At 38.8% G+C, this 13398-nt stretch overlaps 1 protein-coding gene across 4 annotated transcripts in view; it reads right to left on the minus strand.

Moving 5' to 3' along the window:
- Positions 1-10222: 10222 nt before the first annotated feature.
- Positions 10223-13398, minus strand: part of LOC107222695 — a 172274-nt gene continuing 169098 nt past the window's right edge. For all 4 annotated transcript variants that reach the window (XM_046736824.1, XM_046736823.1, XM_046736825.1 and 1 more), the window contains one exon: positions 10223-13081. In XM_046736824.1, coding sequence (XP_046592780.1) covers positions 12963-13081 — 119 coding nt within the window. In that variant the 3' untranslated portion in view covers positions 10223-12962. The remainder of the gene's footprint in view (positions 13082-13398) is intronic.

A 13398-nucleotide genomic window follows, 5' to 3' on the forward strand; every position in this document is an offset into this window, starting at 1 on the left:
GACTACACATTACAAGATCAGACGCTGCAGCAGTGTTTGAATAAGTCAGTGATGCTTTTACGTCCAAAAGTGACTTGTCGTATTCGTTATAGTTATTTTCGTAGCAAGTGCACATAAAATAGGAATTTCTTGATACGTCTAAAGCGCCGCACGAGCCGAAGGCAAGTGCCAAACTGACACGAGTCAAGAAGTGCCTATATATTATGCGCACATGCCACGAATCCTATTTTCTGTGCTATATCCTGTCAAATACGAAATTATAGTGTAGTTTTTGTAAGGACTAGTGTGTAGAAATCGGGTTTCAAGCACTAGTGCTAAGTAAATCTATAAAAGAGTCGAATTGTTGATTGATGTAGCGCAGAATATTATTAGTCGTTATTGGTAAGTTATAACTTCGCAAAGTCAATTGTAAGTGGCCTGGCAACTTTATCTCATGCTCCCCATTCGATTGTAGTGATGAAAATGACAATTGTAAGCTGTAGCATAAAATAAAAGAGTATGTAACACATGGTTTCAAATTTCATTTAATCATCGCCATATTCGTGCAACAGCTTCGTCATGTTAACATTATTGAGTGTACGAATTTTTTAATTTACCATCGACGTTATTTGCAGAATCTCTGGCGGTCGCGCGTTAGAGAAAAGGTTTAATAGAATAAAATTAATAGACTTTGGTGGAGAATTTCAATATGATGTAGCCTACAGTTCTTAAAACTATTTTAAGATATCGTGATCCGTATTTATATACTATTACAATATACATATATTATAAAATGATAGTTTTGATATAATGTAAATGTTTATAAGATATTAAATAATATATAATTATATATGAATTATATTTCATTCGTGACTCAGTTAGTTTATTATTACTCAGTTGATTTAATATCACGACACGTGAAATATTACTCCGTAATTTCATAGTCAACAACATTGGGAGCTCAAAATGACAAAATTCGTAGCGAAACAGTGATTTAATTGAAGTATAGGTACCGGAGAGAAGAATGTATACATAAATCATAAATAATAATCAGATGTAACAATGATGCAGAGACCAAAAAGTATGTATGTATATGCGGTTCATGTACGATATTAATACATGTGATCCATTTACGATTAATACGTGATGCATACTATAAATTTTATATTTTTCAAAGAAAATTCATTTCGAAATGGAATTCTATTCGACACGCGTTCGATGTATTCCATAACATTAATATTCATTATTATTCCAACAACTTTTCATTTGCTCTCTCGATCTTGGAATTTTTGTAGGCATAGAATCGAAACGCTGTTTTAGCTAGTCGAAAGTGATGTACCTACGTTGGGTGAAGAAGCAGAATTGTTTTTCGAAAAGTGTTCGTATGGAAAAAAATTCAAAGTAACTGTAATACATCACGGATGGGCTAATTTTGATCAAGATGAAATGGATGCTTCGTATAGGAGACAGTATTTAACGCAGTGTCTTGATTTGAAGACCTAAAAAGGTGATTGTGAGCGATTTTTTTTTTCTAATGGGGAGAGATTGAACGAAGCTTCTTGAAACTTCGAGTGTGTTTTAACACACATTTGAAAGGTATGAGCAAAAATTTTTATCATCCAATTGTCGCAGAACGGCAGCATTATTAGCTGACCCGTTGAGAGAAGTATATATCTTTAGTCAAAGGCTGACCATCGAAGGGCCTAGCCACTTGAGTGTGGAATCGGCAGGAGAGATAAAGTGTGTATTTCTTGTATGAAATGTGAAAGCTAAAATCATTATACATCATATCATATCATCATACCTCATACATCATACATCATACATCGTACATCATACATCATCATACATAGTATCAAAGTTCGAAACCATAGTTTGGATGTCGGACGTTCAGAAAGTGACGTCACCAATTCAAAATCAGCTAGCCGAATTCCTCAGTCTGGAAACAACCGCGCAGTAGAGCGGACGGATGAGAGGCGCGCTCCGCAAATTTCGAGAACCGGGTTCTCAACCTCTCGAATCCCGCGCTTCGGGTCCGCTACGCGGTGAAACTCGACTTCCAGGATAAGCGCTCCGTGGTTCCTGGTTCATGTTTACAACAAATTATTTCAATTCGTTTTTCGCGCAAGCCCATATTCAGTAGCTGTCAGTCCGCTAATAAAATTTCTCGACTTCCAGGATAAGCGCTCCGTGGTTCCTGGTTCATGTTTACAATAAATTATTTCAATTCGTTTTTCGCGCAAGCCCAATTCAGTAGCTGTCAGTCCGCTAATAAAATTTCTCGACTTCCAGGATAAGCGCTCCGTGGTTCCGGGTTCATGTTTACAATAAATTATTTTAATTCGTTTTTCGCGCAACCCCAAATTCGGTAGCTGTCAGTACGCTAATAAAATTTCTCGACTTCCAGGATAAGCGCTCCGTGGTTCCGGGTTCAAGTTTACAATAAATTATTTTAATTCGTTTTTCGCGCAACCCCAAATTCGGTAGCTGTCAGTACGCTAATAAAATTTCTCGACTTCCAGGATAAGCGCTCCGTGGTTCCGGGTTCATGTTTACAATAAATTATTTTAATTCGTTTTTCGCGCAACCCCAAATTCGGTAGCTGTCAGTACGCTAATAAAATTTCTCGACTTCCAGGATAAGCGCTCCGTGGTTCCGGGTTCAAGTTTACAATAAATTATTTCAATTCGTTTTTCGCGCAACCCCAAATTTGGTAGCTGTCAGTCCGCTAATAAAATTTCTCGACTTCCAGGATAAGCGCTCCGTGGTTCCTGGTTCATGTTTACAACAAATTATTTCAATTCGTTTTTCGCGCAAGCCCATATTCAGTAGCTGTCAGTCCGCTAATAAAATTTCTCGACTTCCAGGATAAGCGCTCCGTGGTTCCGGGTTCATGTTTACAATAAATTATTTTAATTCGTTTTTCGCGCAACCCCAAATTCGGTAGCTGTCAGTACGCTAATAAAATTTCTCGACTTCCAGGATAAGCGCTCCGTGGTTCCTGGTTCATGTTTACAACAAATTATTTCAATTCGTTTTTCGCGCAACCCCAAATTCGGTAGCTGCCAGTCCGCTAATAAAATTTCTCGACTTCCAGGATAAGCGCTCCGTGGTTTCTGGTTCATGTTTACAATAAATTATTTCAATTCGTTTTTCGCGCAACCCCAAATTCGGTAGCTGTCAGTCCGCTAATAAAATTTCTCGACTTCCAGGATAAGCGCTCCGTGGTTCCGGGTTCAAGTTTACAATAAATTATTTCAATTCGTTTTTCGCGCAAGCCCATATTCAGTAGCTGTCAGTCCGCTAATAAAATTTCTCGACTTCCAGGATAAGCGCTCCGTGGTTCCGGGTTCATGTTTACAATAAATTATTTCAATTCGTTTTTCGCGCAACCCCAAATTCGGTAGCTGTCAGTCCGCTAATAAAATTTCTCGACTTCCAGGATAAGCGCTCCGTGGTTCCGGGTTCAAGTTTACAATAAATTATTTCAATTCGTTTTTCGCGCAAGCCCATATTCAGTAGCTGTCAGTCCGCTAATAAAATTTCTCGACTTCCAGGATAAGCGCTCCGTGGTTCCGGGTTCATGTTTACAATAAATTATTTCAATTCGTTTTTCGCGCAACCCCAAATTCGGTAGCTGTCAGTCCGCTAATAAAATTTCTCGACTTCCAGGATAAGCGCTCCGTGGTTCCGGGTTCAAGTTTACAATAAATTATTTCAATTCGTTTTTCGCGCAAGCCCATATTCAGTAGCTGTCAGTCCGCTAATAAAATTTCTCGACTTCCAGGATAAGCGCTCCGTGGTTCCGGGTTCATGTTTACAATAAATTATTTCAATTCGTTTTTCGCGCAACCCCAAATTCGGTAGCTGTCAGTCCGCTAATAAAATTTCTCGACTTCCAGGATAAGCGCTCCGTGGTTCCGGGTTCATGTTTACAATAAATTATTTCAATTCGTTTTTCGCGCAACCCCAAATTCGGTAGCTGTCAGTCCGCTAATAAAATTTCTCGACTTCCAGGATAAGCGCTCCGTGGTTCCGGGTTCAAGTTTACAATAAATTATTTCAATTCGTTTTTCGCGCAAGCCCATATTCAGTAGCTGTCAGTCCGCTAATAAAATTTCTCGACTTCCAGGATAAGCGCTCCGTGGTTCCGGGTTCATGTTTACAATAAATTATTTCAATTCGTTTTTCGCGCAACCCCAAATTCGGTAGCTGTCAGTCCGCTAATAAAATTTCTCGACTTCCAGGATAAGCGCTCCGTGGTTCCGGGTTCATGTTTACAATAAATTATTTCAATTCGTTTTTCGCGCAACCCCAAATTCGGTAGCTGTCAGTCCGCTAATACAATTTCTCGACTTCCAGGATAAGGTTGCTGGGTGAGTAAAACACTTTTATAATATTTGATGGCAATTGTAATTATATTTCATCTGAAATATTACAAACTTGTCACGTTTACAATAAATTATTTCAATTCATTTTTCGTGCAATCACATATTCAGTAGCTATGAATAATCTTGTACAATTTATTATATTATTAATTAATTGATTAATTACATTAATCCTTACACAATATTTTTGATGTGTTCCTATACTAAAAATATTCATTACTATTCCAGGTATTACCCGAGGTGGTCGGAGGTGGACGAGGAGGAGGACGAGGTGGACGAGGAGGCGGCGGGGTGGGTCGTGGGAGAGGACCTCTCCTCTCCTCAGAGGAGGGGAGGGGCAGGGAAGGCGGCGAGGCGGGCGGGGAGGGGGAAGGGACGGGAAGGGAAGGGAAGGGAAGGGAAGGGAAGGGAAGGGAAAGGGAAGGGGAGGGGGCGGGGAGGGACGGGAAGGGAAGGGAAGGGAAGGGGGAGGGGGCGGGGAGGGGAGGGGAGGGGAGGGAAGGGGGTGGGGGAGGGGGAGGGGGAGTGGGAGGGAGGGAGGGAGGGAGGGAGGGAGGGAGGGAGGGAGGGAGGGAGGGAGGGAGGGAGGGTGGGCGGGCGGGCGGGAGGGAGGGAGGGTGGGCGGGCGGGCGGGAGGGAGGGAAGGAGGGAGGAAGTGGACGATGGATGTCAGTGCAAGTCCCCCACACGCCCACCCGCCCGCCCGGCCCTTCCCTCTCCCTCCCTCCCACCCTCCCTCCCCTCCCTCCCACCCACCCCTCCCTCCCTCCCGCCCTCCCCCCTCCCCTCCCCTCTCCCCCGCCCCACCCCCTCCCCTTCCCTTCCCTTCCCTCCCCGCCCCCTCCCCCGCCCCTTCCCTTCCCTTCCCTTCCCGTCCCTTCCCCCTCCCCGCCCGCCTCGCCAACTTCCCTGCCCCTCCCCTCCTCTGAGGAGAGGAGAGGTCCTCTCCCACGACCCACCCCGCCTCCTCCTCGATCACCTCGTCCTCTTCCTCGTCCACCTGGTCCTCTTCCTCGTCCAGCTCGTCCTCCTCCTCGTCCACCTCCGACCACCTCGGGTAATACCTGGAATAGTAATGAATATTTTTAGTATAGGAATACATCAAAAATATTGTGTAAGGATTAATGTAATTAATCAATTAATTAATAATATAATGAATTGTACAAGATTATTCATAGCTACTGAATATGTGATTGCACGAAAAATGAATTGAAATAATCTATTGTAAACGTGACAAGTTTGTAATACTTCAGATGAAATATAATTACAGTTGCCATCAAATATTATAAAAGTGTTTTACTCACCCAGCACAAATCCTCGTCCTCCTCGTCCTCCTCCTCGTCCACCTCCGACCACCTTCAACCACCTCAGGTTATACCTTGAATAGTAATAAATATTTTCAGTATAAGAACACATCGAAAATATTGTGTAAGGATTATTATAATTGAGTAATTGATTAAATAATTAATTAATAATATAATAAATTGTATAAGCTTATTCGTAGCAACTGAATTTGTGCTTGCACGAAAAATGAATTGAAATAATTTATTGTAAAGGTGACAAGTTTGTAGTATTTCAGATGAAATATAATTACAATTGCCATCAAATATTATAAGAATATTAATTAATTAATTCATAATATAGTAAATTGTATAAGATTATTCATAGCTACTAAATATGTGCTTGTACGAAAAATGAATTGAAATAATTTATTGTAAACGCGACAAGCTTGTAATATTTCAGATGAAATATAATTACAATTGCCATGAAATATTATAAAAGTGTTTTACTCACCGAGCACAAATCCTCGTCCCCCTCCTCCTGAATCACCGAGATTACCTGCAACCACCCCTAACTACCTCCAACGAAAACCGCCAACCACCTCGAGTTATACCTCGAATACTAATAAATATTTTCAGCGTGAGAACAAATCAAAAATAATGTGTAAGGTTTGATATAATTTTTTTATCGACATATTTTACCAAAAAGATTATGAGAAGATTGTAAAGTTATAGGAATTTTATTAGCGCACTGACAGCTACTGAATATGGGCTTGCGCGAAAAACGAATTGAAATAATTTATTGTAAACATGAACCAGGAACCACGGAGCGCTTATCCTGGAAGTCGAGAAATTTTATTAGCGGACTGACAGCTACTGAATATGGGCTTGCGCGAAAAACGAATTGAAATAATTTGTTGTAAACATGAACCAGGAACCACGGAGCGCTTATCCTGGAAGTCGAGAAATTTTATTAGCGGACTGACAGCTACCGAATTTGGGGTTGCGCGAAAAACGAATTGAAATAATTTATTGTAAACTTGAACCCGGAACCACGGAGCGCTTATCCTGGAAGTCGAGAAATTTTATTAGCGGACTGACAGCTACTGAATATGGGCTTGCGCGAAAAACGAATTGAAATAATTTGTTGTAAACATGAACCAGGAACCACGGAGCGCTTATCCTGGAAGTCGAGAAATTTTATTAGCGGACTGACAGCTACCGAATTTGGGGTTGCGCGAAAAACGAATTGAAATAATTTATTGTAAACATGAACCCGGAACCACGGAGCGCTTATCCTGGAAGTCGAGAAATTGTATTAGCGGACTGACAGCTACCGAATTTGGGGTTGCGCGAAAAACGAATTGAAATAATTTATTGTAAACTTGAACCCGGAACCACGGAGCGCTTATCCTGGAAGTCGAGAAATTTTATTAGCGTACTGACAGCTACCGAATTTGGGGTTGCGCGAAAAACGAATTAAAATAATTTATTGTAAACATGAACCCGGAACCACGGAGCGCTTATCCTGGAAGTCGAGAAATTTTATTAGCGCACTGACAGCTACTGAATATGGGCTTGCGCGAAAAACGAATTGAAATAATTTATTGTAAACATGAACCAGAAACCACGGAGCGCTTATCCTGGAAGTCGAGAAATTTTATTAGCGGACTGGCAGCTACCGAATTTGGGGTTGCGCGAAAAACGAATTGAAATAATTTGTTGTAAACATGAACCAGGAACCACGGAGCGCTTATCCTGGAAGTCGAGAAATTTTATTAGCGTACTGACAGCTACCGAATTTGGGGTTGCGCGAAAAACGAATTAAAATAATTTATTGTTAACATGAACCCGGAACCACGGAGCGCTTATCCTGGAAGTCGAGAAATTTTATTAGCGGACTGACAGCTACTGAATATGGGCTTGCGCGAAAAACGAATTGAAATAATTTGTTGTAAACATGAACCAGGAACCACGGAGCGCTTATCCTGGAAGTCGAGAAATTTTATTAGCGGACTGACAGCTACCAAATTTGGGGTTGCGCGAAAAACGAATTGAAATAATTTATTGTAAACTTGAACCCGGAACCACGGAGCGCTTATCCTGGAAGTCGAGAAATTTTATTAGCGTACTGACAGCTACCGAATTTGGGGTTGCGCGAAAAACGAATTAAAATAATTTATTGTAAACATGAACCCGGAACCACGGAGCGCTTATCCTGGAAGTCGAGAAATTTTATTAGCGGACTGACAGCTACTGAATATGGGCTTGCGCGAAAAACGAATTGAAATAATTTGTTGTAAACATGAACCAGGAACCACGGAGCGCTTATCCTGGAAGTCGAGTTTCACCGCGTAGCGGACCCGAAGCGCGGGATCCGGGAGGTTGAGAACCCGGTACTCGAAATACGTAGCGGACCCGAAGCGCGGGATTCGAGAGGTTGAGAACCCGGTTCTCGAAATTTGCGGAGCGCGACTCTCATCCGTCCGCTCTACTGCGCGGTTGTTTCCAGACTGAGGAATTCGGCTAGCTGATTTTGAATTGGTGACGTCACTTTCTGAACGTCCGACATCCAAACTATGGTTTCGAACTTTGATACTATGTATGATGATGTATGATGTACGATGTATGATGTATGATGTATGAGGTATGATGATATGATGTGATGTATAATGATCTTAGCTTTCACATTTCATACAAGAAATACACACTTTATCTCTCCTGCCGATTCCAGACTCAAGCGGCCAGGCCCTTCGATGGTCAGCCGTTGACTGAAGATATATTCTTCAGTGAACGGGTCGGCTAATAACGCTGCCGTTCTGCGACAGTTGGATGATGAAAAATTTCGCTCGTATCTTTCAAATGTGTGTTAAAATACACTCGAAGTGTTAAGAAGCGTCGTTCTTTCTCTCCCTATCACCTTTCTAGGTCTTCAAACCACTACGCAGCGTTAAATACCGTCTCATATACGAAGCATCCATTTCATCTCGTTCAAAATTAGCGCATCCGTGATGTATTACAGTTACTCTGAATTTTTTTCCATCCGAATACTTTTCGAAAAACAATTCTGCTCCTCTACCCAACGCAGATACTTCACTTGCGACCAGCTAAAACAACGTTTCGATATTATGCCTATGAAAATTCAAGATCGAGAGAGCAAATGAAAAGTTGTTGGAATAATTATGAATACTAATGTTATGGAATACATCGAGCGCGCGTCGAATAGAATCCCATTTCGAAATGAATAATTCTTCTCTTTTCATATCGTAGCTAATCTGGTAATATAGCTAAATAGGATGGTCGGTGGTGTTCGGAAATGTTAGGAGGTGGTCGGCGCTGGCAAAAGGTGATAGGGGGTGGTCGAAAGTGGCCATTGATGGTCGGAGGTGGCAGGGGGAGGTAGGAGGTGTTCGAAAATGGTAGGACATTTCAAAAGTTAAAGTCGACGATGATCCGGTGCATCAATTTTATCGTATATTTTATAAATTATTCCTAAATACATTGAAACATATGTATTTGTAATGAAATATCATGCAATGGGCTGTGTAAACTATAAACTATAATTTCTATCGAATAGCTGCTTTTATGTCAACAGGGCTTTGAGACTCAGTTCAGTTCGTCCTCCTCCTCGTCCACCCCCAACCACCTCCAACAATCGCTAACCACCTCGAACAACCACCGATAACCACCTCGGGTTGTACCTGAAATAGCAATAAACATTTTCAGTATCAGAACATATCAAAAATATTACGTGAGGATTAATATTTAAAAAGTGCTGGAATAAATTTTTTCTGGCACTATTCGGACGCAATTTTGCGAGACGAATCGATTTAGCGCAGTCCCGATACGCTGCGAGCAGCGGATAAAAAGTTACAGCCAAAAAACGAAAACCTGTGATTTCGACATTTTTCAGCAGGTGCTTTTTCCTTCGTGATTTCTATCCTGTTGATCCCACGCTGTTTTCTCTGCGTTTTCTGAGTTCCTGGGGGTCCAATTGGTCAGGAAAGGGTCATACAAATCGAATCGGAGAATACAAGTTTTTCAGTCAAAAAAATAGGCATAAAGTAAGGCTAACCCCTTGGCAATTTTGTCAATCAATTATTACGGCCAAAAAATCAAAGATTTCGATTCGACTTTCCCTGCTTCTGGTCCAACGCTTTTCTTGGTGTCAGCTTTGCATTCTTGAGGGGCGAATAAGTGGAAAAAGCCTCCTGCAAAACGATTCTGAGACAGACAGTTTTTGAGCTTCGAAAACCGCAAAACGCAAGGCTAACCCGATTGCATTCTGATAATTCCGAAATCCATTCGCAGCTCTGTACTCTTAAGGTCGCATAAAACGTCACGGCGAACAGAATTCCTGCGTTTTGTCGCACTCAGATATCGTGCTCTTTTCTGATATATAGTCAGCCATCGTTTTTTCCACCGACGACACATCAAAACCGGTTATATGTCAATCAAAAAACCGACAAACAAAAAAAAAACTCACAATAGTGTATAGGTAGGAATTGAAGAGTACATAGTTGAAAAGAGCAATCAATACGATGACAGAAATCTGCAAATAAACAGTAATATTCGGATTTTTTCAATATATATATATTTCGTATTCAAAATATAATAATAAACATTACACATGATGCTAGCTCATATTGTGGCAGTCAGCATTGACTGGCACTTACAGTGGTACTGTGTAATAAACTAGTTAATTAAACGTCTAACGTCCAGTAAAAGCGGATGCGAGATCTGAGCTAGGTAACATACATTTAACAAAAGTCGTAATTTTTTAGTACATTATGAAAATAGACGAGTTTGGTCGTGATAAATATAAAAGTACTTCTCAATAGCGCATTTTCTTTCGTTTCATGAACTACTAGATGTAATACAGTTTCGGTCATTCACGTAAGTTGAATAATGCTAATTGTAAGCTGCTAAATGATCGATTCATTGTTGTGAAGAATAAATCTATGATATCGTATGGTCCAATTAGTAATGGTCGGTGTCTTATCTTGATCAAGATAACGAAACGAATATGTAAGTAAAAAGTTGAGTGACTGGTTGAATATTGCATCTGCTTATAACTAGACGTTAGCCTCAGAGTTTCTTACATCTTAGGCGTACAATATTATAATACATAGTCATTTAGTTACATAATTATATCCAAAGTAATAAGGTAGGCAAGCAGAAGCCCACACGATTTTCAAAAGCCCCAAAAAATGAATTATTATACATAACTATACAGTGGCAAGAAAAAACAACACTCAAATCGTCTTACTTACTAGAATTATGTAATCATCACAGTGATAAACGAAAATATATATATATATGTATGTATGTATATATTTATATATACTTTTTGTTTAGGTTTATTCTCAATTAATAATTAGTTAATCAGTTTTCAAGGAGCGTCTTTCAGTGGCACTTCATACACTTTTCAACACTTTGTTCTTCACTGATTCCTGATACATGTATATTTGTTTGCTTCATTTTATTTCATTTATTTAAATTTCTTACCTTATATATCTTAAAATTATCCATCCCAGTTGGGCACAAATTAATTTACATTATGCTCGTCCTCCGATATTCTCAGTTTCATGTATACAGTCACAATTATTATGGAATATAATACCGTCAAATCGACGATTGGTTCATTTTACAAAAGCATAGACGTATACACATAATATTTTCGAGTAATCCCATGTTTCAAAAAATCACAATGGTAATGACAAATTACAACTTCGTAGGATAAGGTCACGAAAATTTCATTTTTTAACAATCGGAACTGCTTGGGCACCGATTTAGGGAGGCATTTACAGATACATTCAATACCTACATTTATTGAAATTTGAGTTGATCACCGACTTAAAACATTCAATTGTGATTTCAATGCATTGTAATTATTGATGACTGATAATTATGGACTAAGAATTTCGGAATCCAGAGCATCAATAGAAAAATGTACAGTTCATATTAAAAAAGTAGTTTAGATTTAGTTTAACATCAACATTTTTGGCTGCGCTGCTTGGATTTATACAATAAATGCCACAGAATTATTGAATATCATATAATTGCACTCTGCTATCTTTTTATTTGTTCGCATGATAATTGTATGTAGCATATAGGTCGATGATATCGTCTGATCGCAGATTTATATTTCAATATTCACCATTATGCGAAATTATTAGGTAGCTATTAGTTTCAAAAAAGAACTGATTGTGTCTCAATTCGAAGAGGAATAGTTAGATCTTGAATATTTGATTTTAGGACATAGAAATTAACATAATGTCATTGGTTACAGAAAGTGCAACGATATCGATATGAATAGACATATTATTATCGATACAGTAGTTGTATATTCAATAATTTCGTGATCAAATTCTAAAGCAGCGTATTTTATAAGTACAGTACACTCCTCGAAATTCGTATAAACAGCACATGTCAAAAGTACAACATTGTCAATAAGGCCATTTGGCTCAGTTGGCAATGTTAGAAATTTAGTTTTTCAAGAATATCTTGAAAAAAGAAACATTTCACTGAAACTGCGCGCACCAATCCACGTATCTAGTTGCCAAGTACCAGAGGGCAGCATATACTTCTTTTAAAATATTTTTAATAACAGTCTTTATACAATTTTTATTAAATTATTATATCTAGCTAAAGAATAAAAACTGTTTTTTCATTTGTCATTTATATAATCAGTAACTAATTTAATAGTTTAAACCTTAAATTCATATATCAATTTTCACTCGCGAATTAACCAGATAAAATATTGATTACTTATACCCTGATCATATTTACAGCGGCTTGGCGATCGAATATACACCAACAATTTTTCATTTATTTATTATTATTATTAGTATGTTTTTCATATGCCCAACGTATTTTAGGCTAGTAAAAATTAGTTGCCGTATTTTCTCTCTTTTTTTTTTTGTTTCGTATAAGATTTACAGGTTATTTGAAATATTCAATTTCTATTTATCATTTAAACGAAAGTAGTGTGTAAATATTTATTTAAATTTTGCAATTGCAAACATTGTTTTACGGGAACTGGTTTCAGACAAGCAGATGCCATGCCTATGTTACTGCCTCACATTAATACTTCGAATAATCTTCAATAGATCGACTGTGAATTATTATACCACGACAGGTTTTCCGGTGTCACAAAACACCCAACTTGTATCATGTATGATAAACACAATGTTCAATTAGCTTGTTGGTCGTAGGACCGCTTTAGTTGTTTTAAAATTTATTATTATCTGTTCAGAAGTTGATTACGTAATATTTACTTGTAAAAAGAAGGATTATTTAGGATCACCGCACATCATCTTGAGAGCAAAGTACATAGCAAAGCAGCGCCTGCTGACAACACCAACGATACTCTCGATAAGGATGACGAAGAAGCTGTACTGGATGCTGCTTTGGTCAAATCTTCACAGACACCTGTTTTGAATAGAAGTAAGTATATTATCAACAGGTGTAATACATTATTAAAAAAATTCAACTCAACATTTAGACCCAGTAGGCCCACTTTATGTTTTTGTTATTTGTTACATTTATGTTAATAAATATGACACAAATCATTATAATTTCAATATTTATATTGTCATATGAACACTGAATTAGTACTTTACTTTTTTTTTCACTTAGTAATAGATTAAAAAATGGTTAAATCAACCCAAAAATTTGAGTGAACCTGCTGGTACATTTTTTCTAACCGTATATCTAACCGTAGGTGAATCGAATCAAAGAAACAATAC

The sequence above is a fragment of the Neodiprion lecontei genome, chromosome 4 (genome assembly GCF_021901455.1).
Source record: "Neodiprion lecontei isolate iyNeoLeco1 chromosome 4, iyNeoLeco1.1, whole genome shotgun sequence".
Taxonomy (NCBI): Eukaryota; Metazoa; Arthropoda; class Insecta; order Hymenoptera; family Diprionidae; genus Neodiprion; species Neodiprion lecontei.